The following is a 26,142-nucleotide window of genomic DNA, read 5'->3' on the forward strand; positions in this document are numbered from 1 at the left end:
TCGCAAAAGAGTATAGGCCTTCCGGCTTTGGTATTCATAAAGCCACCCGCTGCGAGTTTGACTTTCTACGGAACTTCCTCAGTTGTGCCTTAATAATAAATTCGTCACGGAGGAATGGCAGGAGTCGCACAGACTCGTAAAAACTATTGTTTAACTTTAGAAGAAACGGAAATAGACAGTAAATCTTAATTATATTCCACTTATTCACGCTCGTAGCCAAAAGACATAGTAGCTTAACGGCTGCGATCATGCAACAGGATGAATGTGACCCACATTCCTTTTACGACCGTATACGGATAAAACACCTTCAGAGAGCGCACGCCGCCTGGCCCCATCAAGTTCTATTATTATAACAGTTTCAGATCATCCGGCTGCAGGAAAGACAAAAACAAAAGAAGCTGCAATTGATAGAAAATGTTATTTATACTTTTTTTTACACTTTTTCCCCTCCGTCGCGCCCGTGTGTGCCAACTTTATGAAGTATCAACCATGAAATTATGCAACTTCTCTGAGTTATCTTGTACCCAAACAACAGCGAAATATTTGCGAAAATGATTTCGTAAATCTTTTTTGATAAATTTGTAGTATCGGAGTTGTTTTAATGCCCTACGTGACAGAATGCCTTGTTCATTCGAAGAAACTGAGTGTGGTCGTAATGATCTGACCTTTACCCTGTGTGGTGCTTAGATTGGGGTATACATTGGTTCCCACGGCCTCGACACAACTGTCATTTTTTGACGTTCTGTAAGAAGCTGAGGAACAAGAGGGAAGCGTCTCATAAATCAATTTATCGGTTATATCCTTAGATAATGAAGTTATTTCATACAACTTTAGTTGTTTGGTTGGTCGCAATTTTACCCAGAGTTTCAGGCGAGGCAGGTGAGAGTTCGTATTAGACTACTGGTGGATATTTCAGCCCATTTCAAATGAAAATCGACCTCTTGTATGTCAAATTCACAAAGCTCGAGAAAAGAATAGCAGAAGTACAGTATCTGAATTAAACCTTTGAATATTTAACGTGCTAAAAAATGTTTTAAAAGATATTAAATTTCACGTTCATCGTACTGTGAAGCCTTCAAAGATTTGGATGGCCACTTTCATCATTCTCCGAAAATTCTAACTAAACGATCTCCAACCCTCTCCAATGGCACTCGTGTTTTATGATTTTATTAGAACTCGGGCGCTGTGTGCCCACCGATTGTTCTGAGTTGTGGTAGCGTTGTTTTCAATACAGCGACGAGAGCTGCAGAAATCGGCAGACTTTGACTAAACTTTCCGAAAAAGTTAGGCTGTTTCTTTTACCCCTTACTATGGGTACATATTATTTAATATATTCTGAATATGTAGAGGTATTTTCTTTGCGCTTTTGTTACGGATTCTGTTTGTTCTCTTTTATTAGTATGTCATTTGACCGACCTACTTTCAGGAGTCAAATTTGTTGTACTTCTTAGTTTGAAGCCTTTCAAAGATCTGTATAACCACTTTGATCATTATTTAAGAGCCCTTAGCAAATGAGTGGCATCGACTTTCAGTTACAAGCTTTAATCGCACAGAAAGGCGTCCTTCACGAACCACTAGCCTGTTTTTACAACTGTTTTATATTTTGGTGGAACTGAATTGTCTGTAAGCCTCACAAGCCGGGGGTTAATTCAAAATGTACCTACTCCCTTCTGGGAGGAGTACAAATACTCATTTTTGGCTCTTGAAAGAGAACCAATCGTAACCAAAGTCTAGAAGCAGATTTAGCATTTACTTGTTTCAATAATTCATTTTGTAAGAGTTTCTAACGTTATCATTCCTCTGCAGAAACTCTTATGGAGGAACCTGGTTCGAGCCTATGGTACTGGAAAACTTTTAGAGAAAGTAAAGGAGGAGCAGGGGTGAGTTACCTGACTTTCGTAGCCCATGTTGAAAAAGCCTTTTTTTTTTGCGTTTACTATCGAGCAAAAACTTTATCGGTATTAGCTATAGGTACACGTATACATATTTTGTAAGAGTTAACCTCACAGAAATCAAGGTGAAAGTCAAAAGATGATTTGGAAAATGATGCAAATAATGGGTGGTTTAAAATCCAAGTAAATGTGGGAAGACATATTTGTGGGAGAAAAATATGAGCCCAGAAAAACAAGCACATGCACTGTTGATGTTAAGTAAGTAATCAGACATTAAATAAATTCTTTTTTTCTTGTCACTGACTAAAAAGCCTCACGTGAGGACGTTTCGGTTAAAATAATATAGAATCGCATAGCTTAAAGTAAACACGCGCTCTGATTGGTCAATACGTCAACCGGAAGAGAGGGTATTTAGCGTGGAATCGCACTAATGCATAAAGCGATATCGCTGACGTGAGTCGCGAGCAAAAATTATTGTTACGAACGTAAAAACGTAAATACAACTAGTGCTACGAAAATATGAACAAATATGAACAAATTCATAGAAAATGAATGTCTTCCAAATTTTGAGTTGAAATTGAAAGTTTTAGAAAATTGGAAGAAACCACTCACGCTCAAAAGTACGAGAAAACGCATAGAAAAAAAATCAAAATGCCAGAGACGAGGGAAGAAAGCCAAACGACAGTTCTCGCCGAGGAAAACCAAACAAGCGTTACGAAAGAAAACGAAAACAGGTGTCAATGACGAAAAAGGTCAAGCATCTTTTTCCGAAATCCAAACCATTGTAGCCTATACAAACGACAAACTGTCCTCTTTTAGATACAACATGGTTTCAAAAAAATTTAGACGGCAAATTCACAAATTCGAGTGGTCGCAAAACAGTCATCCGAGCGTTCCGTGATGATTTCGACCCAGTGGAGATATCAGAGCTCACTGGCCACTCCAATCCGGAATCCATATCCAGCTACAGCCATAATCCTCTGGAAAAACAGCGGCGAATGTCGAATAAGCTCGCCGGTTTCAACCCACGCCAAGCACGACAACTACCAACGGATATTCAAGTCATGCTTTACGGGAGATTGTTCTCAATAGCTCAGCCAAGCCAAACAACACAGCAGCTACTAGTGACCTTGACAGCAATGCCAGTCGTTCTAGTTACTTGATGGCAGGAGCAGTTGGCGCAATGTTTACTGGAGTAACTTTTAATAATTCTCCAGTAAATATTTCCATAAACTTTCAGTCCAGCATTGACACCGACGAGCGACTCCCCGCGATGAAAGAAAAACACTTAAAATTGTGACTTTTAACTGAACTGTTTTTCGCCAGAGTTTACCGAGAAATTCCAGTCTTAATAATTATATTTTGAATACACTTTTTTTTACAACTGTAAAGCACTTACCCGTTTTTTGTAGATATTGCTTTGATACTGGAACGCTTGAAATTTTCATTTCGCTTGAGGATTTGACCATTTAGTTGTTAATTTTCGGCGCCACATTTTGCCAAGTTGAGTGGTAGCAGGCAAATCTCTGTCTTCAATAACTCGGTATTGTGTACTTTTAGTTTTTTTGCTGAAGATTGTAAAATGTGAGGCACCGCTTTCTCCACGAGTTTGAAATAAAAGTGGTTTTCATTCTAAAAATATCTTGTTCCCTCTATTCGCTAGATATTGACACCTGACTTTGAAAGGGTTTCCATCGTTTGCGCTCTGGCGTGGCGCACAAAAATACAAAGCATCTGGTTTCGCCCAGTGATTTGGTGGCTTTAGCTATGTCATTCAAGAAAAATTCACGAGGTACAGTTAAAATTTTCGACGGTTCAAACGTGAGCGACTTACCTTGCTTTCCATTCCCTTAACAATGACAGTTCTGACAGTTGACTTTAAAATGGCTCTCTTAAGGGCGCGCGTACGGAATAAAAACAAACAATAACATTGCCGTTTTAATTTCTTGTTTTCTTATTTTTATTCAGTTGTGCGATTCAAGAAAAATTCACTACCTGACTCGTGAATTCCACGTTAAATTTCACTTGAAAAATCGATATCGCACTCATCGCTTCGCGATTCGTGCGATATCGGTTTTTCAAGTGAAATTTAACGTGGAATTCACGAGTCAGGCAGTGAATTTTTCTATAAAATAATATAACCGTAGCAATAAAATGGCTACGAAAGCAAATGAGTGCTTTAAAAAGAGCCGAAGAAACGTCAATTGGGATTGCCAAGGGCCTTGTAAATGTCCGGTATGTAAATGTGTTCGTTAATGGCATTCGGTTCACAAGTTGAATGCCACACTTCTAAAAATAATCTGACAACCCTGACATTTACAAGGCCCTTGGCAATCCCAAGTTACGTTTCTGCGCCTCTTTTTAAAGCAATCATTTGCTTTCATAGCCATTTTATCGCTGAAGAAGGCTATAGTATATTAACCGACACGTCCTCACACAAAGTTTTTTAGTAAGTGACAACAAAAAAATTTGATTTATTATCACGCCTGACTACAACTATTAACAAAGATTTAGTAATACATAGACAGGTAAAAACCAACGCTATAATATTCCGACGTTTCGGCGACTTCATGACGCCATTATCAAGGGTACAAATGAAAAAAATATTAACAATTGCGAGTCCAAGAGTTACGACTAATTTGCATTGGGGAGGTAGCTACACAAATACTTTAGCACGGATAGAATCCATTTGCACGTTCAAACTCGGTGTTAATTGTTTGATGTAAATCATCTCGTTGACAAGACAATCGAATTTGTTCATACACTTCTTGAGAACTTTGAAACAGCTAAGAAGGTCCTCATGGACAGCACCTGCGTGGTCGTTGTCGACCAAACGGGTTATATCCGTGCAAACGGATTATATCCGTGCTAAAGTATTTGTGTAGCTACCTCCCCTATGCAAATTAGTTGTAACTCTTGAACTCCCATTTGTTAAATTTATTTATTTGTACCCTTGATAATGGCGTCATGAAGTCGCCGAAACGTCGGGTTATTATATCGTTGATTTTTACCTTTCTATGACTACAATTATACTATTTTTAATCAGGCATTCTTGTGTTCTAAACTCTCTACGAAACTTGAAGCAATCATTTCTCATGGATTCGGTCCAGATTTATTCTGTATTATGATAGCGCACATCTTATTTGCAAAGAAAGTGACGTGAAGGAAAACAAATTTTATAAACAACATGTTCCTTTATTTATCATGTTATCAAAGAGAAATGTTTTAGAAAAGAAATAGACAACTATTTACGCGTTTACATACTCTCATTTAAACACTCGATTTCCATTTTCAGATCTTTCGTGTCAGTAGTTTTCAGCAACCTATCACTTAAACTGTTCTCACTAATTCTTTCTGATGAATCTGTTTTCACTCAAATTTTAAACTGAGAATAATTACGTAAATTAGGTAACGAGTGTTTTTCCTCTACGTCTTTAAGAGCAATTCTCCGAGAAAGTGAAGCAAAGTTGGAAATGAAATTTTTAACCCCCCTTCCTTTTTTGTGGGGAGGTAGGTTACCTGAGGGAGGAATAACAAAATCAGCCATATTTGGATTGGCAGATGTGTCTTTGCCATGGTAACCGCACTTGATCGCGTTTACCTAAGGTCCTTTTTTTTCACCACAAAATTCACTCTCAAAAAGTAAAAATATACGATTCTGACTCTGCATGTGAATCAATTGAAATGAAATTCATACAAATGGTAGAAGTACTCTCAGTTTAATAAATTCGCCGATAAAGTATTTTGGGCTTTATGATAAAGAAGACAATTCTCGCCCTTTTATACTCCCTGTCAGCCATTTTGACAGGCAGGTAAAACAAGCACAACCATGTTCGGAATTTCCCCGAAAGTACTATTTCACACACTCACACACACACACACACACACACACACACACACACACACACACACACACACACACACACGCACAAAAAAGAAAACAAAAGACAAAATACAAAAAAACAAAACAAAAAACAAAACAAAACAAAACTAAAACACACACAAAAAAAAAAAAAAAAAAGTAGCGGAACTTACATAGATATTGAATTTTCTAAATATCATAGAATCTATTTGGGCAAAACCGTATATTGGCAGTGGTTGTTGAGGACATCCGAGGCAAGTTGCAAAAAATTGCAAAAAACTTTTGAGGGCTCCAGTATTAGACTTAAACAGGTTTTAAATACAGAATATCAGCTTCAAGAGTATTTTCTATCATCTTAACTGCTATCTACATTTGATTGATTAGGTTTTGGCCAACGGATTTGATGAAATATAAATTGACACAAAGCCTACCTTGCAACTTGGGGAAATTTCTTGGGGATGCTTTTGTCGTATAGTATGGGTCTCTCCTCATTTCGCTCGCTCCAATTTCTTGACCAAATTTTGCACAGACTCTAGCGGAAAGGTGAATTATGACTCGCCAGCTTCATCGAACATCTACTTTTAGACCCCAGACGATGATGTATAAACCCTAATAAAGAACAGTCAACAGGTCAAACACAGTCTTGTGTCGAGTATCGAAAAAAGTTATCAATATAATCCCTTCAGGAAGTTTAATAGATGCATCAAGATCACAGCTAAGCAAATGCAGGTCTGTGACGATTTTGAATTAAATCTGTGACAAACTGGAGCCGTATATTCCTTGGCACATGGTTGAGAAGCGAAGAAATTGTTGTTTACCACCAAACATATGTAGACCGGAAATGCTATGAGCATAACTGCTGACCGGATGTACTTTTAAAATGCGATTTTCGTGGTTTTTGTTTGTTTTTTTTTTTGTAGCTTCAGATAAAGCGATATTGTCGCAAGGGCATTGTCTCTTCTTAAGATATTCTTGTTAAAATATATCTTTCATAGAGGGTTAAAAGGACGACTTTTGATCTAGTATTAAGACTGTTTTACAGTACGTGGTGAATAAAGTGGACAAAAGAAAAGCGTTTCACTGATCGTTGTACGCAATCTGATATTTGTCCATATAAGCCACCCATGTTTTCTGGGTTTGTTTGTCTGCTTGTTTCTTTTTATTAATTGCTTATTGCATATTAATGATGGACTGCATGGAAGATACGTCACTAATCCAAGACATTAGCGTGCACATTAGAAGTTACAAAGTTGAAACTTTTGATCCACCTCTCCTCCAAGCCAAACATTTTTACATTCCGTACCTAATACTTGCCCAAAGTTTGCCATTCTTTCTGTTTGTTTATTAATTAAATGTTGTTGTTGCTGTTGTTGTTTGTTTGTCTGTTGCTTTTATTTATTGGTGGGAGAAGGGGTAACCGGAAGTAAATTTGTGCCTTCAGTCAAAAACACTGTAAGGGATATTTGCATATCGTCGTGCGAAAGAAAACAGGGACCTTAAGCATCGACTACGAAATGGCACGACGACAACGGGCGAAAGTAAAATTTTCCCGCGCGTGCGTTCTGCACATGTGCGATATTGTAAAAACGTCGTCCAGCCTTCGTCGACGACTGAATCTGAGCAGCGTTTACGTTCTGGTGAAAACGTAAGTAAAGAACTAAACTTTTACGTGCTGATAATTATCTATTTCCCCCTTTTGATGTAATGATTGTTTGGTGCATTATTTGCGGACCAGCAGAATTCAAATGTTCAACAGTTTAGCGATTTATAACAACTAAAATGACTTTTCTTTCAGAAGCATCCAAAAGCACAGCTGGCCACATTGCTACAGCTGAGCTAGAACCAGTTCAAAAGAAATGTAGAATTTTCTTTATCTCTTAAGGATAATTTTGTGATATTTGAAATCATGTTCTTGTTATTTTAGACCTGCATATATTTGTCCTAATTTTATGTTGCTCTTCAAGTTATAAATCTTCAGTTTTGGTACTAAAAAAATATACTTTCGTGTTCTCTCGACAGCAAGTAAATCCAGGTATTTTGTTTGGACGGAAGACCATGATTTCGCGAAACTGTAACGAGCGAACCTTACAATTTTAAACTGAAAAGTAGCGAGAGAGGGAAAGTATAAGAAAGAATCGCCGCCTATTTGAATTCTCTGAAGAGTCCAGAGTTGAGGGTTACAGCGAGGAAGGAGAGAAAGCATCTGGGATCGGTGTCCCCGAGCCCACAGAACTCGAAACCTTATTGGAGAAGACACGAGAACGAGAGAAGAGCGCAGAAGATAAGAGTGACCCCCTGAGAAACGAGAAGAAGGCAAAAGATGAAAAAGGAAAAGCTACAGCAAATGAGATCAGACAGGCGGCTCTTCAGACAATTGCAAAAAAAAGAGTGATGATAGTGGCGAGAAACCAAAGAAAGCTAAACTGAGGAGGAGCGCCTCTGATGCAATCGAATTTTTTGCCGAGAAGTCAGAGAAGGAGAGAGAATTGAAGAAAGAAGAATTAGCCATCAAAAAGAGAAAGCTTGATCTGGCAGAAGACAGACAACAAGAGGCTGCTCAGCAGCAAGACACCATGTTCTTAGCGTTGATGAAACAAATGCAGCAAAAGCAGCAGCTCCAACAGCAAATCCTTCAAATTTTGCTTAGCCAGAAACACAAGATATTTATGGCATTGCTGGACAATACCAAAAAGAATTATGCTCGATCCTAGGGAATGTGGAAGATCCCTGAACTTGTTCAGATGACTTTTGTTGTGACTTGAGTTATCTACCTATTTTCCTATCACTTACCTGATTTAATAAAGGTCACCTTAGGAGTAGGTCATTAGTGACAGTGAATATGTCCATAGGAAATATTAATGCTTTGCTTGAGTGAGCACTGGGAAACTGGTGAGTTACTATTTCCCTGTTAATTTGTTGAATTAGGTTTATCTACAAACAACAAGTTAAGCTACGATAGCTTCTTGATATTGTTGATGGATGTAATTATATTTCTTTTGTGTAGACTTTTGTGATTTTTAAGAAGAATTTAAAAAAATTGTTCTTGCTAATAGACAGTTATTTGTCTCTACAAAGGGACTGAATTGCCCAAATGTTCCCCTAATATAGAGTGATGGTTGTACAAAAAATTAGGGTGCAGTCACTAAATGCACAAAATAACTCTTAGAAATGGTGTTTATAGCTAGGTCTATTCTTTTCTATTTGGTTACTAGTGCTTTCATGTAACTCGTTCATAGTCTTTCCTACATTTAGTGATTGCACTCTAGAAATTGAGCCCATTTTGAGCATCATCAAGACAAAATCTCTACAGGAACATGGGTATCTCAACTCAGTCATTTTAGACAGGGGTAGCTTTCATCCAGGGTTAACTCTGAAAAAAAAATGCCATCAAATCACCACGTAATTGTCCCTGGGTTAATGTCAACCTAATCTCAAACAAACAGGTCCTCAGGCTCTTATATTTATAACTTGTGAATTGTAAAATTAATTCCAAAAAAACGGCCTGACTCTGCAATGTCGTGCCTAAATTTATAATCATTAATTTTCTCTTTCTAAAAGTACAGTGGTGTGGGAAATAGTATTTAACCTATCAGCATACAATTATCTACCATTGTTAACTACATTTGTAATGTTTTGATACATACTTTATCAAAGTCAAAGTAAACCGGGAATTAGTGTGGTTTCCCAGCCAAAGTATGTGTCAAAAGTGGGTGGCATATCGTCGAAAAAGTCTGAGGTCATGTTTCCATACAAGCATGTTATCACATTACGCAGTAAGACAAAAACAATATAGATCTTTCCAACACTGCTGAGGAAAAGCCTCAGATCTTTTTTAAAGTCGATAAACTTAAACGAATTTATTACATCTCCGAATAGTCATTCAACGGAACTTTTAAGAGCACTCATCCTTGCATTGTCTGCTCCATATGTGGTGTCAATTTACCATATCTAAAGGGACCTTGTATCTGCAATCTAAGTGGATAGGCAGAGTCACCATAAACACAGACAGGCTGGCCAGCTGGTTTGTAGGCAAACCGATGAAGGTCATGTAGTAACTGTGAATCAACAAGCATTTCTCAGTGCATCATGTTTTTTCCTTCTAAAAATTGGTAGGTGATGTTATTAGGTGGCAGTGTAAGAGTAAATGCTGCTGATAATTGGGTTACATAAGTTGTTCATTATATGAGTAATTCAGAATTGTTTTTCTATTTTCATTATGAGTTGATTATAATTTTATTTCAAAAGAGTGAGGGGGAGGGGGGGGGGAGGGACAGTCCTCTCTTCCCTCTGGCTATGCTTCTAATAAATTGCTGAATGGATCTCACCTTCGCAATCATCTGAGGGCCACTGGCTTATCAGCGCAGGCTGTTATGTGTATACCCTCTTTAAATAAAGTCGATTATTACTATTACTATTATTATTATTACTATTATTATCATTACTATTATAATTATTATTGTTATGAACAAGAAAATCAAATTTAGCGAAATTAGGTGGAGCAAGGGCCCGCGGGATACATCCTTAGAACATTTTTTTCGAATTTTCACCATATTAATATGTTCACATACACATTTAAGGAGAAAGCGTGGCCGAGTGGTCAGTGCGTCGGACTCGTAATCCGCTGCTCCTGGGTTCAAGTCCCGCTCTGGCCACAACCTGGATTTGTTTCACGGTAGCTCCCGAATTCAAATCCTCGGCCACGCTTGTAAAAAGTCAACTGGTTTGCCTCCGGCCAGTTAGGATTCTTCACAATTTATGTTCAATTTGAATAATTTGTTTCTGTTGATTATTGTGGGCCTCCTGGAAAGTAGCTTGAAGCTAAGTGTTGTGCCACATTAAATAAGACTACTTACTTTACTTTACGTTGCTCTACATGCACACCCTCTAGCTACACCTCAAACAAGGACATGGCTGTCCTATAGCCATACAAACCTGAAGATCAAACTTGAAGTTAACAAAAAATAACAGCATTATAACACTTTTCTAGCATTTTAGTTCACACCTTTAATTTCGTGTTTGTTGTCACGCTGTAATTAGTACCCGCTTTTGTATTACATCCTACTGTAAATATTTTATTCATCTACTTGCCTGTAATACAATTATTCACATTCAGTTACTCATTGATTGAAGATGGCATAATCATGCCGATACATATCTCTAAAAGAGTTGTATACAATAATTTTAGTATTCCAATTCCTATCCTCCAACAAACGAGAAGTTTTAATGATTTTCCTTGGAAGTTTTGATAATGGGTAACCAATTCTGAGTCAGTAACAATCCTAGGTATTTATTATTTTAAAGAGGTCAGAGCGTAAATGTGTGAAACACTCATGCTTTTGGTAAATATTTTATGAATAAGCCCACACGCTGTAAAGTTGTGTCATCTGAATTTGGTTTTAATAATGTGATAGTTAGATTTGGTAATTTTGAACAACCATTGAAAGTATCAGCCTTTCTTGTAATGCTTCATCTTCGTTTAGTATATGTGCAGAAAGTTTCGGTAAAGTGTACCTGCATTTATATTGTGCACAGAGCCATCACTTTTGGAGTGAAGATTTATTAGCTAAATAATTTGATTCTCTTGTCTCTTGCAGTGGAATCATCCTTCGACTCCATCGCCAGTTTACTCAGTCTGTGATATTTCCAGCAAGAATGAGGAACCAAAGAATTGGTTAAGAACAAACTATGTTAACATCAAGGATGCTACACGACTCGATATTGAAGTCACCGTCTTTCGCAACTGCCCCTCAGCTAAAGGGGCGCCATTCTGCAGAACAAACTTCACCCTTTATTCCTATCATGCGGATTACAAATTACATCCTGATCCAGATCCAACAAACTTAAAGTTCCACAAAGAAACTGTTATACCTCCAAAAACTCTTCCAAGTAAACACCCAGTAGTCACATTTTATTGGTCAGTAGTAACAAAGGCAAGGGGAATTTATTTGGCATTATTAGACCAAGGAGCCTGCTTGAAAATACAAAAGTTTGTTGTAAGGTATCGTTTCTGCTATGAAACGTTCGCTCCTCTCGTTAGATTTCCAAGAACAGCTGCCCCAGCAAATGATATCAATTCAACCAAACATGAGGGAGAATGCACAGATCATAACTCACTTAAAAAAAGACACCAAAAGATATACGGCGTGTGCCTTAGTAATGGGGAGTGGAAGATAACAGATAACTCAGCCTGCCTGTGCAGTTATGGTTATGAGCTAATCAATGGATCTTCAGACTCTTTTGTATGCAAAGGTCAGTGCTGCACTTGAAAGTTGGATTTTCCTCTGAAGATTAGGATCCAGGATGAATATTTAATCTTTTAAATAGTTAAACATTTAAATGACCGCCCCATTTGTTCATCGCTTGATAGAGAGGTTATGAAAGGCTTGATATCTATTTGACATGGGCGTGTTCTTTTGATTTATACTTTAAATGTTCACATAGATTCTATCGGTGAACGAAGATAAAAGACCCAAGAACATAGAGTCCCTTTTTGCAAAGTACCTTTGTAAAGTTCAGTTTCGTTTCGCTTCTCCTTTTGTTTTTTTCCGCAGATAGATGCATTTATAACATTTAGGTTTTTTTTTTTAATCGGGTCTGTTTTCTGTCTTAGTTTTTTGGTCTGGGAACCCCAGCTTAAGTTAATGTACGTATGTTGTTCAATGACCTAGGTGATTGTCATTATGAGAGTCATTAGGAAGGAAGACAAAAAGAGTTCTCCTGGTAACAAAGCCTCTGATAATAACTAATGCCAGTGTTACCTAATATGTCTAAGTTTCTGTTACAGACACTGGTCATTTGCATGGCAGGAATTTCTTTTTGTCTTGAAAAGCACATCTTAGGGTCATTGCATTAATGTGTTCTGAGGAAAAGGCATGTCGATGATATTGCACATTGTTTCTATTTAGGGTGTCAGAAAGGCTTTTACAAGGATTCTGTTGGTAATGAAAAATGTGTACCTTGTCCTTCAAATTCAGCATCTAATACTGACAGAACTGGTTGCATTTGTAATGAAGGTTACTTCCAATCATCTAATGTGGCAGATTGTGAAGGTATGTTAATTATAGATAATGGTGTCTAGCCAATCATTACCGAGTGATAAACGATCTAGCTAATGCCTTGAAGAGAATCATTTTGAGGTTTTCCTATAGAATTTCAAACTTTAAAAAAAAAAGCTAACTCCTTCATGCTTAAGATGTCGATCACGATGAGCTATTAGGACAAAGCAACCTAAATGTATCATACATGTGAGTAGGAAAAAGAGACTAGACTCGTGTGTGCTGAAATCCACAAACCAAATAGATTCGCACTTTTACTAGCGATTCGGTAAAGGCAAATGCACATAAGCGAGCTAAATATACAGAACAGGAAAGGAAAACGAAATAAAAATAAAACAGGCAAAATGACGGACAAAAATAACGAGACTTATAAGATTATGTGGCGACTACGACGACTAAAACATAATGACAACGGCGACAAGAAAACTACGGCAGAAGAAGCTATACAAAACAATAGAAACAATGCATAAAAAATAAACTCGAATATATGAAATGTGACGTAACCAAAAATGACTGGCGAACCTAATAAAATAACAAATATATATGGACAACTGAAAACGAAAAACAATGTACAAAAGGCGTGAAGGCAAACGAAGGTGAGACGCCGTGACTACGTGGTGTAGCTAAGTTAATGGCCAACCCACCAGATTTGTAGCTTACTACTCGTAAAAATCTCATGAAGTACCCCTCTTGTTAGAAGATTTTTCCTAGATGAATCATGTAGAACGTCATATAGAGCTAGAAGAGTATGCTTCTCCTAAGGACTTGTAAAATCAAAGCCTATTTCATGCGATTCTCAAAATATTGAGATTATGGTCAACTGAAATTGAATTTTCTTGGAAACTTTGTCAGATGTTTTAACCACCAAGTGAAAATGGTGGCCCACTGGTCCCTTTTGAAATGTCTTATGATGGTATTTCTGCTGTCATGCGGGAAATGAAAAGTAAAGCTTCATATGCTAAGAATCCATCAAAAAATCAAACAAGACTACCTTCATTTGTGTCTAATTTTGGTGTCTTACTTTAATGCACAGTCTTGGCCAGAAATATAATTAACATAACCATGGTCATCACCAGTAAAAGTTGTACTGATGGAAAATACAACCAATCCTCATTACTGACGAGGCTCCAAGAAGTGGTAACCACTTTAATTAGAAATTAATGAAGTCTGATAGTTTCAAAATAAACCGTTTGGGGCTGCGTCGGTGGGAGTAACGAAATAATTTGAATATATCAACAGAGTTAAAATGGTAAATTGGCCACCGTTACGATTATAAAAGCTGACGTTTCGAGCGTTAGCCCTTCGTCGAAGGGCTAACGCTCGAATTTACCATTTCACGCTCCAATTTCCCATTTCATGGGAAGCTTGGAGACCTCACTGTGAGTGCTATAAAGAGAAAAAAAATTCGAGCTGATATCGAAACTGGAACTATTGAAGCAGGCACAGTAACCCAGCCACCAGGAAGTAAGTTTGAAATATTTTGATAAATAAGATAAAGTTGGCTTGTTTCAAGATTTCACAGAGATCTTAATCTATGATATGCTCTTCTGTGAAGTAGTCAGTAAGGATGGGGCTTCAACGCCGTCAAGGGAAACACAAACACGTTTTCAGAATCTATTTGGAACATTCTTCTTGTCTATGGTATCCATGAACAAACAGTAACCTGCAAGGCCCTTTTTTCTTAAATTGGTTTTGGCAATATAATAGACTAAAGCAGTTTTCCTTGTGCAAGGAAAGGGCGCGAGATCTGATAAAAAAAAAATCGACCAGTGTACCCTTCGTCGCTACTATTACAGATCTTTATTAAATGGCTTAGACTTGCGGCCGATGTAACGCGCGCTCTGATTGGCTAAGAGCAAGCTCAGAGCAGGGCATTATACAGAGGTAATACTCGCTGGCCGACAATGTATTATGCGAACTAAAAGAGCACACAATTCATCGCGGTGATTCTTTTCACTTTTTGAAACCTCCAGCGTTGGAAAACGACGAAGGCTGATTGACACCCAGAGAAAGGAGACTCTCTCTGTTATAAATTTTGTTTGGAAGCCTTTTGAAACGCTAATAGAAATGTTTTGGTGAAGTCTCCCACTCTAATTAGTTTCTTTGACTATCAGTTCTTCAAGTTTTAGAAAAAATAAAAATCTTAATCACCAGCCTAGTTCGGTCCTTATTGCGAAAAACTGTGCCCTATGCCTTGAGTACCATTCTCGGCCTACAGGCTCAGGTGGTGTCCAAGACTTCGGGCACAGCTTTTACCCATACGGACCACCCGACGGGTGAATAGCATATGTTTCTGGACTTAATATGAGATAAAATGTGTAGTTCATTGATTGCGTACTTTTACTGTAGGTTTGAGTGGATGAATGAACAGGCAAAAGCACTCGTCGCCAGAAGTAAATTGACGACCGCTTGTAAAGTTCAATTTTTCGTTTCTTTAGTTTTGTAAACAACTAAATAGCAACCTTGACCGTTCGGTCGTTAAGGAGAAATCTCAAACCTTGGCCTAGCCGTTTTGACCTCTATCGCCTGGTCAATATGGCAAGGCCTCTGTTATTTCAAAATTGTATTGAAATATTTTAAAAAGAAGGTAAGGGTACAGCACTAGTAAAAAACCTGTAATTCATTTGTAACACTGAGTTGGACTCTTTTTGTAGGTGTCGGCATAGCATTTTATTGGGCTTTTAATTAACATGTCGATATTTCAACTAAAAAGTTGTAGGTGTAGAAAAGACATCATGATTGAGCGTAAGTTTGCCAACCGATCTAGTATGTTGAGGCATGTATTTCTCGTGTTATTCTTCTCTTGTTTTCAAGGTGCCACAGGGATTTTTACTGGTGCAGTGATTGGATCAACTGCCATACTGGTTGCTGCTGTTGGAATATTTGTCTTATTCGTATGGAAGTTAAGGAAGCGTAACAGCAAGAGCTCATATGGTAGGAGTTGTTTAAATGCCAACTTTGGCCCCGAAAAAAAGTCGAGTAATATTCAGAGCGGAGGGCCTCCCAGGGGTTTTGGGGAACAAGGGAACATTGGCAAAATATTGAAGGGAACAAGGAAACATAAGCCTATTTTTAGGGAACAGGGGAACAAAACTGTACAAATTAGAGGAGAAAATATTTTGATATAAGAAATAAAGGCTGCTAGGAAGAGGGAAAATTTGGACGTGTCTATGTACTATGATGATTGACCAGGAAAATTAAGATTAGTTCTATCCCACTCTCATGGGTTGTGAATTTCACTCAGTTTCAACTGTTCGAGATGATGTCAAACAAATTTAACGTCTCATAAAATGTGTTTTATTCTTTTATAAGCTTTATTTTTAGTGTCTTTCTTTTTTTCGGGAGGGAATTGAGGGCGGTGATAAGAGGTAAGCAAATTTATTAAACGGGGAACAAATAAGGAAACAGTGTGGGAACATAAGACACTTTTGGAAGGGAACAAGGGAACAAGGACCCTCCCTGGGAGACCCTCAGAGCGTGTTTACGAGAAAACCGGTTAGAGAGTGATAATGCTTAAATGACCTATTTGGCTCAATCTTGGCACGAATACAAAGTGTATTGTGTAAACAAATGCGTTCAAATAGTATGTCAAAAGATTTAATTCCCTCCGGGAAAACCACGCGTTTTCTGCATTTGTTTTTGTTTCGCTTTGTTTTGTTTTATTTTGTTTTGTTTTAGATTTTTTGCACGTTCAATTTTCTAACGTTGCATTGCTAACGTGAAAAACATGAAACCCATCAGCAAAGTCAATCAACTGTGTTATGTTCTGTATTCATCAGTGTTTCCTGGTTTTGACAAAGTCCAAAAATTAGGATATTTCATGACCGAATATCTCGGATGACCAATCAATTCCGATGAAAATTCCTACAGCGAAAAGCATCACTTGAATTCCAAAAAACTAATAAAAATGTTAAGCCAACTGGTTTCATTATCTGTGCTGACGCGAAATTTACTTCGATCCAACCGCTTTTGGTCTGCTTTATCGAAATTCCGTACACCACATCTTTGTTCCTTTAATTGCTTTAAATATACACGAGATCTACAGCAAACCTCAGAGAGAATATCATCTAGGTCTATACGGGGAGAGAATCTTTGAAAAGTGAAAATCTCGTCGTTCCCAGGGAATTTCTCTATGGCCACATTTGTATGGCCATATTAATCCCAGGTAAACCAAGTGGGCGAGGAACTTTAAATTCTCGTTTACAAAAAATCCAACACTGATAAAGAAGGATCCAAAACGTAAATACAATCAAAATACATGTCATTGAGGTAGCGTGTGTGCACACGATGTATCAATGTGAAAAAAAAAGTCATGTTTAAATCAAATCGATCTCAAACTTTATTTGAAATAGACTGCCGAAGCTGCGAGAATTTTCAGAAACAAATTAGAGAATTGGGCGATGAAAGAAAATTCAAGAAAAAACAATTCAATTCAACTTCGAAAAACAAATACAAGGGTGAGCAAAAGTTTCCACGTCAATTTTCAAGGTCAACGTTTAAGTCTAAAGAAGAGATTGGCGGATACTGCGAGATCCCGTGAACCGCATGTGGTTACCAAAGGATGTCGTCTAGGAAAATTTCAATAACAGTCATGTGGTACGCAAACCCGAGTCTCCAAGCTTCTGAGTCTAGCTGAGACTAGGTAATCACGGCAAATGTTTCTGTTTCGTTTATGAAATACCCTCAAATCGAAAAATTCACAACAGTGATTATCTGCTCTCAGTTGATCGTGTCTCTATTATCTTATGATTTGAATTATTGCGCTAGCTTTGTTGCTCACCGCTTTCTACTTGAACTGTCCATGCATAAAATGAGATAACTTGAATCGTCCATTGCCTTTGAATTCCTGCCTTCTCGTGACAAGTTTTTCGTATTTTTTTTGTTTACATTTTGGAAACAGGAAGAAGAGAAAGGTAAGATTTTAAGAACTATAAATCATCGTCCAATATCATTTCTTGTTTATGTTATCAATTGCAAACTGTATGCAGCTGTGAATTTGTCTGTTAGTTTGTAATATGCATTATGATAGTTGCCGTTGGAGCAAGAGTTTCACCGAAAGTCAATTTCCTCGTCCTTAACGTGATGATTTTCTTAAAAATTGGGTTATCCAGATAAAATTATATTTTTTTAGGGCTAGTCCGCTTAATGCTAGACACAGAGTGCTTAACAATAATATTTATGAAACCTGCCTCTATTTGAGCCAATATAGCAGCGCAAAAATGTGGCATGCTTTCACTAATATTTTAATAACTTTGCTCATGGAGTGCTACGAGGTGTGCTTTTCTATTTTAATAAATTGTCCACCTGTTTCTTCCAAATGAATTCGAATTTGACCGGAAATATAATGTTCTTTTTTTTTTTTTTACTTTTAGGACAAACGGAGAAACAAATGAAGAAATAGGACTTGTCGAAGTAAGTCGCTTTACGGTTTTTTAACCTTTTTGTTGTACAATACAGTATATCCTCTTTTCCCCCAGGGGGGCATGGAAACAAATTCTAAAATCTCATTTGTTCTTGGTGCAGTCTAGATTTTTCTTTCTCTGCTCAAGAGTACAAAAACACTTTGTGAGTCGCAGAGTACATCCCCAGCTTCGTTGTAATTTTTCGTAAATATAAGTTGTTTTACTAGCAAAGCAGCGTTTCAACAAAGACTTCCGTAATAATCTCTAGCCGTAAATTAATAACTATCCGCTCCCTCTCTCTCAAATCAATTTCGTTGCCTACAAAAAGTTGGTCTTAAAATTAATTTTTTGATAGCAAGTGTGTAATTGAATTAACACGCGCGTAAAACTAATGGTTTGAAACTTTCTACCTTGAGTTGTACAGCAGACACCGAAGGCACTTATTGCGTAGGCGCCACATAAAATTTATGGCGTGTCCACAAGAAAACCTGACAGACCCTGGCAGGGAACTTGGCACAAATGCTCTGTATCACGAGTGAACAAATGTACGAAAATAATAGGTCAAAATATCTAATTCCCTGTGAGGTATAGTGTCCCTCCGGGAAAAACCCATTTCCTTTTTTTTTTTTTTTTTTTGCATAAATGATTAGCCACCATTGCCTCTGCAAATTTAATCAACTGTGTTGTGTTCTATATGTATCAGATCTCAAGAACATTGAGTTTTTTTGGAAATTTTCGTTGCATTTCTTTTCTTACCTCCCTAATTTAAGACGACTTTTTCTGCTTCAGTCAAAGCCCAAAAGTGAGGGTATTTTAAGGCCAAATGCCTCCGATGACCAACCACTTCTGATCATTATTCCTACATGGGTTGTGAAAACCGTCCCTGAGCGTTTAAAATCATCATTAAAATTTTGGGGCAACTAATTGTAGAATCTGTGCTGACGTGAAATTTACATCTATCTCCCGCTTTTTGGTCTGTATCATCCAAATTCCATTCACCTCATCTTTGTTTTATTAACTTAATAACTCAAAAATTTACAAGAAATTTACAAAAAATATGCACGAGGTGAGAGTTTTTGAATAACGCAAGGTGAGCACTTTTTAAGAGCTTTTTTTGCAGCCATATTTGAATTATTCTCGAGGAAACGCAGCAGTTGATGACACAGATCAAGCGAGCATGTAGTCGAACTTTCTGACAAAAGAAATCCAGGAAGAAACGTGCTAGTACATACATGTCTCTGTGGTGCCTCAGTTGCACATTTTGGCTTGGTTTCATTTGCTAGATAAGTAGCCATTATGTCTACAATGTGCCAGACTCGAAGTGCTTCGTTGCCTTGTTGAAATATTAGATGCGGTGAGAGCTCTCGGAAAGATTGATCTACTGCGTGATACTTATCGACTTACATGATATGTGCTGGTGGTAAAAAGAGAGTTTGATGCCCTGAAAGCTGATGTAAATCAAAAGGACAATTCGCCTGCGATCTTGTTCAGAGGTCAACTCTGACATTCATTTGGTGTGTTGTGTTTCTAGTCTGCAAAGTTTAAAATGCAACAAAATTAACGGCTAATAAAATATCTGACTTGGTATTTGTTAGGCTTGAGATAGTTGCTGATTCGCCGTAAAACAAGTAAACGCCGGATACATATTGGTCTCCTCTCAGGAAAAGAAAAAGGAAAATGGTTAAAAAAACGGACGCGTACACAGAAAGCACTTGCATATTTTATCTGAGGCTTTCTGCTTACATTTGATATGTAATCTCTCGCTGTCTAATGTCATATCTGGTCTTGAAGTACATAATATATTCCGGCAGCCTGTTTGCCCCCCACCACATTGTAACTGGTTATATGACATACACGCTTGATCACTGAATAATATTGCTCGCTCGGTAAACGACGGCGCGGAGCGTTAATCATGTAAACAGAGAAACAAGGTGAACTAGTTTACGACGGGATTCAGTGATCCTTTAGCAACCTTCCAACATTGTATGTGTTTGGAAATCAGCAATATTTATTTTTAGTTGAGGAGAATGATGCATCAATGTAACAAATGATTATAGGATCAGTTTGAAAGAAGACAAGTGTCAGACTTTAATGCTACAATGCTAGTCACACTACCATCGACTTTCTGAGGCCGAAGACATAATTTATCTAAGACTTAAGGTTACTTCCTACCTTCGGGGTGGCCTTTGAAAAAAATTGGTGCGCGCGCTACTTTCATTAAATCCAAGCAAACTATACATCAGAAAAAATCCCAATAAATTCGAATTGCGATAAAAATACAATTAAAGTTAGTTTTCCTTTTAGGAAGTGTCAGAAGTCCGTAAGAGTAACATGTATAGACTTTGACTTATCACATTTCAGTAACAAGTACTGCCTCAAAGTGAAAAGGTTGCACCAAGAAGCAGCTAAACAACTTGAAAGTTTAATACGGACTAGCAAATTTTCTTTATTAACTCAACTCACTTTTCAGTAAAAAAAAAAAATCCCTAAAAAGAGTAAAATGTAGTGTCATAGGTGGTTATGAATTTGTGCAAAATGCAAAAGACACTGTAATTATTATGACGATGTAGACACATTCACATAAACATTGTATATGTGAAACACACAAGGATGAAAATGAAAGATTTGAAAGACTTTCCACTGTAGTCTTAGTAAATGATTACGTTCACAGACTTGGCTTGAAATGGAGGAACCTTCTCAAAACCAGCAAAGCATGGCATTGGATGAGCGAAATCGGTCACCTTCCATGACAGACGGAGAGCCGTCAAAATGTCCACAACCTTCCGAGGCGGTCGGTGATCACGCCTCTCTATATTCATCACCACGCTGTTGGGAGATTCCTGCAGAGCTCGTGACTATAAATAAGGTCGTTGGTAAAGGAGCTTTTGGTCAGGTTGCCAAGGCAAAAGTCAGAGGCCTGCGAGGGAGACCAACGACGACACTTGCGGCTGTTAAGATGCTGAAAGGTATCAAATACATAAATAATGCAACATTCTGAATATACCCCCCCCCCCTCCCCTGGAAAAGCGTAACCTCCAGCTTGTAGCTTCGAAAGTTCTACTATCTTCTTAATCGAGAAAGACGCAGGGCGAGCCCAATCCAATCTCCCCTCTTCCTCCCTCCCCTTTAAATGGGGAGAGGAAGGTTCAAAGGGGGTAAGTTTCTAAAGAAACTGTGGCGCTGCGTCGGTGGGGGTAACAAGGTAATTTGGTAATATCAACTAAGTTGAAAATGTAAATTGGCCACCCTAGAGATTAAAGCTGACGTTTCGAGCGTTAACCCTTTGTCAGCCCTTTTGCTCTTACGAAGGACTGACGCTCGAAGCGTTGGCTTTTTAACTCTTTTCCGACGATGGCCAGTTTACAATTTAAACTTAGTTGATATTACCAAATTGCAGAGTAAGGCGGGATCCTTTCAGTAGTATACTTATTCTTGAATCAGTGGTCAAATAAACGTGACCTCAGTAAGTTGATAATAAGATGCTTTGAGTCCAGGTATCACTGAAACCATGAGTAATTTAACTAGACCTGCGTAATTGAGACATTACAAGCATCTCACGTGGCCTGAGCTCAAATCTGGAATGTTCTTGCCCCTTTGATAACGGAAGCCGTAAAATTTTCTTCCAAATTAACATTATCTCTCCTACCTCCCACGTATATAAAAGTAGCAAACCCCAAAGATTGCTATTTCTGAATTCGAAATAACAAAATAATAACCCATTTAAACATTTAGCCTCAGTTGGATTAGAAAAAATGTCTCCGCCAAGCATATACCAGTCAGCAATTGTTTTGCGGAAATCTTATGGTAATTGGATTCAAAGTCATTAAAGTATGGTCACACTGGTATATAGCAGTGGTATGAACAGTTTTATTATTTTATTTGTCGACTGAGAATAATGCTATGACGGCTACATCAGGATTCTCTGCCCAATTCAGTCGTTCTTCATTACGATAAACTCGAGTAGAATATTTCATAACCTCATTATAATTTCCTGACCACATGATTTTGAATAGGATGGTCCATCACTGAGCAAAATAGAGCTGAGTCAGATAGGATATGTGCTTCTTATTTCGGTTGCGTTACTGCCATTGCTTACAAAGGTAATAGCTGTTGGGTGATCATCTTTCAGAGAACGCTTCTGAATCGGACAGGAAGGACTTGTTGTCTGAACTTCAGTTGATGAAGGAACTCGATGCTCATCCTCACGTCGTTAAACTTCTCGGATGTGTCACGAAATCTGGTAATTATGGAAAAGTATACTTTAACATACCAAACAATTATTTTCGAGCAAATCTCTTGCTCAATAGAGAGATATTTTCACGTATCTCATGCTTTTCAGAACCATTGATGGTGTTAATTGAATATGTTCCCTATGGAGATTTACTTGGATACCTGAGAAAGAGCCGGGGATTAAATGACACTTACTTCCAAGACCCAGATATCAAACCAAAAACAAATCTGACCTCCGAGCAGCTGATGAAGTTTGCGTGGCAAGTTGCCGATGGAATGTCGTATTTGTCATCGATACCAGTAAGCAAGAACGCCATATTTAGTTAGTGAACTGTTACACTGATCATAGCTTTTTATTATTTTCGATCTATTCTTCAGGACTCCCTAAAGTGGTTTCGTGATTTGTCTTGATTTATCGTAGATTATCCATCGAGACCTTGCAGCTCGTAACGTGTTGGTCGGAGAAGAGGAAATGTGCAAAGTATCCGACTTTGGTATGGCCAGAGATGGTCAACAGGACAAAATTTATCAAATGAGGTCAAAGGTACCAAACGTTGGTGTCGAAATTAGGAAAGTTGTATAATGGTCTGTATCAAGCTTTATTGTTTGCTCTTCAATGATATCATATCACCGCTAGAATTAGTCAACCAAGGTATAAATCTGTCATCAGTCTACTACAAGAAAAGTTACGAGTTTTATTCTTACCTTTTCTTAACTTTTGCCAATATATTCAATGTATTTTTCATTTAGGGACGTATCCCTTTGAAATGGACTGCTTTTGAGGCATTGCTGTACGGAAAATATTCTTCTAAAAGTGACGTGTGAGTACAAAGAACACACAATCATAATTGTTTATTGAAAATGGCATCCAATAAAATGTTGTCAGGTCTGGGAAAAGTTGTTGTATTTACTCTGTAATGTGGTCATTATGCTTTATTGATGTGACATCATCTCATTCAGAAGGAGTGCTAATACACTTTCTGGCTTTTCATTATAAGTACTGGCCCAGGATCTGCCTGCTTAAGTGACGAGTATAGTGACCTACTTTAAAGGGTTTACTGAAGATAATAATTTTCTTTCAAAGACAAGAGCGATTATTTCCCTCAATTTTTCCAATTTGTTTTACAGGTGGAGCTACGGAGTTCTCCTCTATGAGATTTCTACGATCGGTAAGTCGCAAAGCTGATAATGAGGCCGTTAATCTAAGCCTCAGATCTAGTGTTAACACGCCTAGTAGTCGGCACGCTCAGCAGGAAAAAATGAGCGATAGTGCAGGAATTAAAGTATAAAATTACATTTTCAAATTTTCTAAATATAGAGTCAGATAGTTGTTAGAGAGTATCAAGAGTAGCTTTCCTATTCCAGGTGGCTCACCATATCCAAAGATGAGTGGAAAACAGATTTTAACGTTGCTTGAAGAGGGATACAGAATGCCTAAACCACAACACGTGGATGATAAGTTGTATGAAACAATTGTGTTGTTATTTTTTTTTTTTATTATGCTCTCCTACGACGCTTTTTGTGTTGTAGCATTAGCATTTGTGTGTGTGTGTGTGTGTGTGTGTGTGTGTGTGTGTGTGTGTGTGTGTGTGTGTGTGTGTGTGTGTGTGTGTCAAGAGTTTAAGAATTTTTTGGTTGAGTGAAAATTAAACTCGCTTTACATTTTGAGGCAGCCTACCTTCGGGAAACATTGACATAAGTCAATAAACTCGAGTTTGTCGCTTAGGATTAGAAAGGAAAGAACCAAACACTGCTGCCAAACATTTAACAATAATCGCAGCATTTCAAACTAAATGACGCCATAACTGATGCCATCAATAATGTACTGAGATATTCCTGACGTCTTTTTGTTTTAGGTATGACATAATGACAAACTGTTGGAAAGATGATCCTGACTTGAGACCATCTTTTGAAAACTTGAAGGACGAACTGAAAGAAATGGAAGACCAGCACAAGGTAGAATTGTAAACTTTACAAAGAGACTTTTTAAGCTTTGGCCGTTCTAAGTTTTATCTCGTGCACACAAAGGTATACTTGTGGAATATCGTAAATCTCAAGTTACCGTTGTTTTGAAGCTATTTTGACTAAATTCTAAGGAAAAACTTACCGATCGGAATTCCACTCACTAATTATGAACAAGCTTGAAAGCCAGTTCTGAAGTTACGGAAAGAGGATTTACTTGCATTTCATGGTATTCTCTGAATCCATTAGCGAGAATCCGAAGTAAATACGATGTCGTAGTCAGGTAATAGTAGTTAACTCTTGTGGACGTTTAGGTTTAGTGTGTTAATAGGTACACTCTTACTATCCTTATCTCTTTCTATTGAAATCGAATTTTTCAATTTACCCCTATAAAATGCACTTGATAATGGCGTCAGCATGAAGGCACATAATTCTTTTATTTTACATCGCTTAATTTCAAAATATATTATCTCACTACGTGGTATTAAAAGTCATTTAGAAAAAGGGTATATTAGAAGATCACGCAATACTTCACATAAGCGATTGATTTTTTACCTTATTTTCAGGGCCTGATAAACTTGGACAATTACGAGGATCGACTCTACGTTAATGCTGACGATCTTGACGCATAAGTAATTTAATTCGGCTCACGGAGCAAAGGATGGAGTGATAAATCTTCAAGCCCTATGAGATCGTAAACTTTTTTAGATTTGATGTTAAACCTTTCATTCTGTTTTAATTAAGCAAGTAAACAAAAAATGTCTAGCAGTGAAGAGAGGCAAATTATAGCTTTTAAATAGTTTTAGGATTTTTTTTGAACTTTTTTTTGTTTTGAAAAGACAAACGATTTTCTAAAGAAACATTTAAAGTAGCAACCCATAATTAGACTTGATATCGACTTTCGTGTAAAATGCGTTAAAAGTTATCGCTGTTCCAATAAATAACCTGGAAGGCGTTATAAATGTTGCAGCCATCCTACTGAACTTCGAATTTATTCTTCCCCATGTGAACTTGGTAAAGTTCATCACCTAAAAAAAACTCATTGGTTGGAGAGAGAGACCGCTTCTAAAGATTCCCGCTTTTAAAGATTCCCCATTTTAAAGATGCCCCACTCTCCAATCCCCATTCCTCTTTTTCCCGTTTCCTATTTTAAAGATAGTCACGGAAGAACGTTCGTCCTATCTCAACACTGTCAGCCTTTACACAAATATTTGAAAAAACTGGTTTACAAACAACTTATTTCCTATTTTGAGAAACTTGACATTCTTTTTGAATGTCAATTCGGATTTTGTAAGGGTAGGTCCACCGCTCAAGCCATAACTGAAGTTATGGATACTTTAAGAAAAGTAATTGGCAATGAATTTGTATACATACGGCATTTTATTAGCTCTCTCGAAAGCTTTCTACACGGTCAATCATAGTATTCTCCCCAAAAAAATTAGAGTCATATGGAATAAGATGGTTACCGCTGGCCTGGTTTGAAAGTTGCCTTACAAACAGGAAACAATACGTTGCCTTTGGTGATACTGAGTCGTCCTATCAAACTATAGTCTATGGTGTCTCTCAAGATAGTTCGTTAGGCCCTTTCCTATTCTTGATATAGATTCACGACTCCCTAATTGCTCTGAGTTCCTTTCATTTAAGATTTTTGCGGACGATACTAGCTTGTTTACTTCTGCAAAAGATGTACAATCATTAGAATCACGCCATCTCGCTGCCACCAAAGGCATTCATTCGAC

The 26,142-nt window shown here is 37.6% G+C and overlaps 1 protein-coding gene and 1 pseudogene across 1 annotated transcript; both read left to right on the forward strand.

The window, feature by feature from the left end:
* The first annotated feature begins 809 nt into the window (after positions 1-809).
* On the forward strand, positions 810-25,360 carry LOC111347354 (ephrin type-B receptor 3-like). Its single transcript, XM_088726356.1, has 16 exons — positions 810-879; positions 1,807-1,880; positions 11,349-12,003; positions 12,660-12,803; positions 15,624-15,743; positions 17,710-17,722; positions 18,104-18,221; positions 20,883-21,177; positions 22,341-22,451; positions 22,551-22,741; positions 22,863-22,985; positions 23,192-23,262; positions 23,570-23,610; positions 23,807-23,903; positions 24,298-24,397; positions 24,970-25,360. Exons 1-16 carry the CDS (start codon positions 810-812, stop codon positions 25,033-25,035), a joined length of 2,289 nt encoding a protein of 762 aa, XP_088582482.1. The 3' UTR covers positions 25,036-25,360.
* LOC148726687 (uncharacterized) lies at positions 7,534-8,465 on the forward strand (annotated as a pseudogene).
* Positions 25,361-26,142: the final 782 nt, after the last annotated feature.

This window comes from Stylophora pistillata, chromosome 7 (assembly GCF_964205215.1).
Source record: "Stylophora pistillata chromosome 7, jaStyPist1.2, whole genome shotgun sequence".
Classification (NCBI taxonomy): domain Eukaryota; kingdom Metazoa; phylum Cnidaria; class Anthozoa; order Scleractinia; family Pocilloporidae; genus Stylophora; species Stylophora pistillata.